The following is a 5,779-nucleotide window of genomic DNA, read 5'->3' as shown; positions in this document are numbered from 1 at the left end:
TATCATGTCGATTTTTGACATTTGTTTGGTTTTTTGAGATGTTTCGTTTTACATTCTCACAACATAATACATGTCTACAGGAAGATTTTACGAACAAGGTTATAACATGTTCAACATGACATTTGTTTCGTCAGAATATACCCCAATGATTGAAGTTTAACGTAATTTCAACATCTTTTAAGATCAATGTTATGAACGTTCTTCATCGACCCTGTTGTTTATCGACAACTCGCCATATTGTTTTTCTTTTGCAGATTCGAGAATTTTCTTACATAACAATTTCAAAATTATGCTTCGGCATAGTTATTTTTTTCTTCAATCAATGGCGCATGAATTTAGGAAAAGTAAAATGAAAAGTTAGCCAATGAAACATGAGCCGCATATAATGTTTCGACCGAGACTTCGAAACAAATTTGATTTATTTATTCAGTTTGTATATGTTCATTAATATTATTAAAATGGTGTTCATCATTTCATGCACTTTTGTTTTCATTTGTTTTTTGTATAAAATTTTATAAACTTTGAACGTGTTGGTCAGCATTTTTGTTTTGGTATTCAATTTGACAGAACCATGTTGAAGGTCGGTTATTGAAAACATCCTTAGTACTTAAGCTTAGTCTTGTGAATGTGCAATCAAAAACAAGGTTGCGTCTTAAAGATGTTGAAAATATCGATAATTTTGGCGCTGTATGTTCGAAAGATGTATTTTTTACACTGATACAACCAGGGGACTGAAGAGAAGGCTAATACGCCTACCCACCATTCATTCAATATGACGTACAATGTTTTTGTTTTAATTTCGTTTAATTCATGATAACAAAACTTCGGAAGCATCGACGAGCTATTTTTCGACATAAAGAAGGCATACAAACACAAAAGGCTCGATGTACCTTAACTGATTGCATGCTTTCGCCAGGAGAAGTTAATTGCCGATAATTAGCACTAACTGCGTACGAACCAATCACCCAAAATGAGCGCTGAATTCGGGTATACTACCCAGAAACTGGGTACCAAAAACAGAAGTACCAAAGGCGATGGTGGGTAGAGTGCCATTGTACCGCGGATGACAGGCGTTTCACCCTCCTGGATACAACAAACCGTGTTACTTGGACTGTGTCACGAAGAAGGCACGTGGAATGTGGTCAGCAGAGTCGTGACGCAAATACTGTCAGAGCTGCAGCGTAGATGGAGAAGTGACCAGCGAATAAGCATAGTCTCGAGGGAAAATCCAGTGTGAGTCCAGTGAGCAGTGTTTGGCCTCGGAGACGAGCCAGCCTCGGGCTGAAAGTCTCCTTAATAAAGACAAAAAAAAAAGTGTTTGGCCTCGGGTCGTCGAGGCGCCGGCGAACCGGAAGTCTTCTGCCAACCGGAATCTTCGGACCGACCTTGGAACTCGAACAGCCAACCTGCTGAAGAAGGAAGAAGAAATCGCTTCGGAAAGGTAGGGCACCGCCAGTGCGGACGTCACCCACCACCGGAACTGTCGGACTACCTCTGCAACCGCGCGAAAAGCGTCCCCTGCAATAGCCGCCAGTAGTCGTGGCACCATCAGTGCGGAAGTTTCCTTCACCGGAACTGGTGGACCACCCTCGACGCCGGGGGAGTCAAGAGGGTTCAAGTTAGGAAGTTTGTGGCACGACCGCCGAGGGATCGAGTAGCAATGGATTAGCCAGCCAGTCGGCGAACTAGCATAAGCTAGGGGCCGGAATTTTAGAAGAATTGCATTTGCACAGCTCCCCCCTCCTGTTTGTCCCAAGGTACCGGGCGGATCGAGGCAATGAGGATAAGGAACCCGAAATCATCCGGGAGGCACATTTTTAGCAGTTCGGGAAGGAGCCCAGCCCTGTTCGTCTTTAAGGTGTCTGTCGCGCAGATTTTAGTAAAAGATCCTTGTAAAAAACACACACACACGCACACACTGACAGACAGACATTTGCTCAGTTCGTCGAGCTGAGCCGATATAACACTATGGGTCTCCGCGACTCCTATCTAAAGCTCGTTTTCGGAGTGAGATGATAGCCTTTCGGTACAACTTTGCTGTACGAGAAAGGCAAAAATACCAGAGATACAGCAAGATCGATGGAAATCCTTCCTCACAAAAAGGAGTCAAAATAAACACGGTAAACATCGTTAGAATAATCTGGAACCTACTGACTGGTCCTGTCTCGGTTCTCTATGGAATCCTGGAATCACGTGGACATGACATTAGGTAAATGGCATTAGGTAAATGGCTGTCAGAGAGAATAGAAATCCTGTTCACTTTTGTAGGCAAATCAGGTTTCATTTAGCATTTTCATATCGTTTTTCACACAAAAATGACCAAAAATAAAATCTACTTTCGTATTGATTAACGCTTTTTATTTTTGTTTTGATTCTTCTGAAAATAATAAAAGAATTATTCACTGAATTCGGCAAATCCCTTTACCGAATTGATCGACAATGCACTAACGACCAATCGATAATTCGAACTTTCACCGAGATATCAGCTGTTAGATTCTCGGCAATTTATTTTGCTTAGACTGTATAACTTTATTGAAATATGTTTATTCGATATTTTATTTGTGTTACCAATTACAGAGATATGTTGAAATCTGCGCTTTAATTAGGGGTATTATTTTGTATTCACGCTTTTCCATTCAATTTAATTGATTGTGTCTACTTTCCGCTATTCAAAGAATATGGTAGAATTTTTTTTTTTAATTTGCTAAATCGTCAAATCGTGGTCTACTGATCCATACGAATGTATGTGTACTCGACTCCCTATTATCATTTTAACAGAACAAAACACGTGGCTCCACCGGTCATATGTCCACCCCGATTGGGGCCTTTCGCTGCATAGTGGAACTGTTCGACCCACCCGTCGGTTTGTACGGTGGCGGTTTCGGACGAAGATAGGAATTTCCGATCCGAGGGCTGCCATCTCGGTAGTAACTGTCAGACGGGCTACAGAAACAAACATTTGAATTAGCTATTAAGGAAAATGAATTTTCCACCAACCTCGCCGATCGAAGACTGGGGTTTTCGTCTTGTGCGGGGGCGTCTTTCAAACTCTTGAGCGTTCCAGTCGATTGGACAGGCTGAGAGTACTGAACCATTTGAACGGGTTGAGCTGGTCGGTATTCATGTCTGTAAGATTTTTTCAATCTATCAATCGAAAAAGTAAATGAGACTGCTTCGAAGAAATGTTCAACTACTTCAACAGAAACATTTCCAAACACATGAGATCACCTGAAGAATTCTGTACAAATATTAAAGAGAAAATTGAAATAATATTCTGAATCGTCATCACGCCTACAAATTAAAAGAAAGAGTAAAAACGGAAAAATAGAAATGGAATGTTACAAAAACATCAACTTTAGAATACAACGTCAAAAAAGAGGGCAAATTGCCATGAATGAGAAAATCTTACAACTTCTCGTGTTGGAAGCAAAGGATCACCGTCAGTACAGATAACAGAACAGCGAAAATCATCCCAGGAATAGCAAACGAAACGGCAAACTCGTCACTGTAGTTCCGCTCTGGTACTTCGGATTTCATCGGGGCATCCCACTTGTCGGACCGGCGCAACGTGCTTAGCTCGGACCCCTTGGCCGGCTTGTGGCTTTCGTGAGGATGATGTGGCATCGCGGTTATGTCGTCATCCGCTGCGTGCTGCAACAAAACATCAACACATTTTAACTTATTAGTTATTATACAGTCACAAAAATGCCTTCCTTACCAATTTAAAAGCGCACCAATCCAGTTTGAATCCTGAGTTCTCGAATGTAGTCTGCACAGATGTCCTCTTGTAGTTGCACGAAGCAATTTTGTACAGTGGCTTAACTTCCTCCTGCAGCTCCAACAACCTGCTGGAAAAATCTGCCCTGCTACCCAAATGCACCACCACCCCCTCCCGTTGTTGGGGCCGCAGAGGCAATCTTGCTCCCAACTTGACCGCCGAATCCATGAAAATAATGTGCAAATCCTGTCTGCTCTCCTGCCACAGATCGTTCCGGAAAATGTTCTTCAAATTCTCAATCCTACCCGGATCCATCATGTGCACCCAGTTCAAGTTGTCGATCTTCATCTGAATCACGTTCCGCGGCGGGGGCTTCCGGTGCACTGACAGTATCAGCACGATTCGCTTCGTTTCGTACGTTTGCTTATTCAGTGCGATGATCTCGATGGGAACCTTAGTGTCCGCGGTCCGTTCCGGGGGAGTCCCGTAGAGGAAACCCGAGTGGTACTCTCCGCTGTACATGTACCGTACCCAGGAAGGAAGATCCGGATAGCCTTCGAGCGAGGGCCGATACTGGAATTGCTCGGTCAGACCTTGGAAGGTCCAGTTGAACATGCGTGGCTCCACCCGAAGCGAGAACAGCTCCGACACGTAGACATCGTCCGTTAGATATGTAGCGGATGTGGAATGCAGAATGAAACTGGCAAAGATCCCCAAAAGGGGAATCGATTTTTCCCACATTTGTTATGACTGGTGTTGTTGCTGTATTTCGTGGAAATCACTAGGTCAGGTGGAAAATCTGCTTTTCCTGACTGCAACTAATGCTTTTCGTAGCACTTTTAACAATTTATCGCTACCGAGAGGCCACAGAATAAAGAAACGCCCAAATTTATTTATGAATTTGAAGAAATTGTTCAAATATTATTAACGTTACAAAGGGTAGCATTTTCCTGAATGGAAAATCAATGGAAAATGTATTTGACATAAGAGGAAATATGTTGGGAAAATCATACTTGGTGCGCATGCGCACGCGAAGCGATGTATGCTACACCTCACACACGTGCTGCCATACGTTTCGTATAGCATTTTGTGCTTTACAAACAGTTCCCATTTCCATCTCTCGGAACAAAAAAAAATGATCAACAATTCCATCGGGTATTCTTGCTTGTTCACTGACATATTTTGATATTTATTAGGAAAGCTTTCGGTTTTTATTAAATAAATAATTAATTCGTTCATTTATTACCTCAACTGTTCCCATTTTTATTATTTTATTTTGTGAAAATATTTCAAAGAAAGTAAATAAGAAAATGCCCATTATAAAAAGCACAAAAATCAAATCCAATCCAAATCCAAATCCAATCCAAATCCACTTCAAATCCAATCCAAATCCAATCCAAATCCAATCCAAATCCAATCCAAATCACATCCAAATCCAATCCAAATCCAAATCCAACCCAAAGCAAATACAAATCCAATCCAAATCAATCAAATCAATCCAAATCAATCCAAATCAATCAAATCAATCAAATCCAATCCAAATCAATCCAAATCAATCCAAATCCAATCCAAATCAATCCAAATCAATCCAAATCAATCCAAATCAATCCAAATCAATCCAAATCAATCCAAATCCAATCCAAATCAATCCAAATCCAATCAAATCAATCCAAATCAATCAAATCAATCCAAATCAATCCAAATCAATCAAATCCAATCAAATCAATCAATCCAATCAAATCAATCAAATCCAATCAAATCAATCAAATCAATCCAAATCAATCCAAATCCAATCCAAATCAATCCAAATCAATCAAATCCAATCAAATCAAATCAATCAATCAATCTAAATCAATCCAGATCCAATCCAAATCCAGTCCAATCCAGTCCAAGTCAATCCAAATCAGTCCAAAGTCAATCCAAGATCCAGTCAAATCAATCAATCCAAGTCAATCAATCCAAATCCAGTCCAAATCCAGTCAGATCCAGTCAGATCAAGTCAAATCAGTCAAATCCAGATCCAGTCAATCCAAATCAATCAAATCAATCCAGATCCAAGTC

At 40.9% G+C, this 5,779-nt stretch overlaps 1 protein-coding gene across 3 annotated transcripts; it reads right to left on the bottom strand.

Annotated features, from left to right (window-relative positions):
* Nucleotides 1-2,282: 2,282 nt before the first annotated feature.
* Nucleotides 2,283-4,702, bottom strand: LOC134218081 (epsilon-sarcoglycan). 3 transcript variants are annotated; one of them, XM_062696945.1, is made up of 5 exons: nucleotides 3,719-4,701; nucleotides 3,410-3,651; nucleotides 3,229-3,291; nucleotides 2,998-3,144; nucleotides 2,284-2,943 (listed from the first exon to the last, which is right to left on the bottom strand). In XM_062696945.1, exons 1-5 carry the CDS (start codon nucleotides 4,457-4,459, stop codon nucleotides 2,802-2,804), a joined length of 1,335 nt encoding a protein of 444 aa, XP_062552929.1. In that variant the 5' UTR covers nucleotides 4,460-4,701; the 3' UTR covers nucleotides 2,284-2,801. The 3 variants fall into 3 exon arrangements, with proteins under 3 accessions (XP_062552930.1, XP_062552929.1, XP_062552931.1); XM_062696946.1 differs by lacking the exon at nucleotides 3,229-3,291 and having other exon boundaries at nucleotides 2,283-2,943; nucleotides 3,719-4,702; XM_062696947.1 differs by lacking the exon at nucleotides 3,229-3,291 and having other exon boundaries at nucleotides 2,289-2,943; nucleotides 2,998-3,126.
* Nucleotides 4,703-5,779: the final 1,077 nt, after the last annotated feature.

This window comes from Armigeres subalbatus, chromosome 2, assembly GCF_024139115.2.
Source record: "Armigeres subalbatus isolate Guangzhou_Male chromosome 2, GZ_Asu_2, whole genome shotgun sequence".
NCBI lineage: Eukaryota > Metazoa > Arthropoda > Insecta > Diptera > Culicidae > Armigeres > Armigeres subalbatus.
Note: the sequence above shows the minus strand (reverse complement) of the source record. Positions and strands in the feature narration are given on the sequence as shown.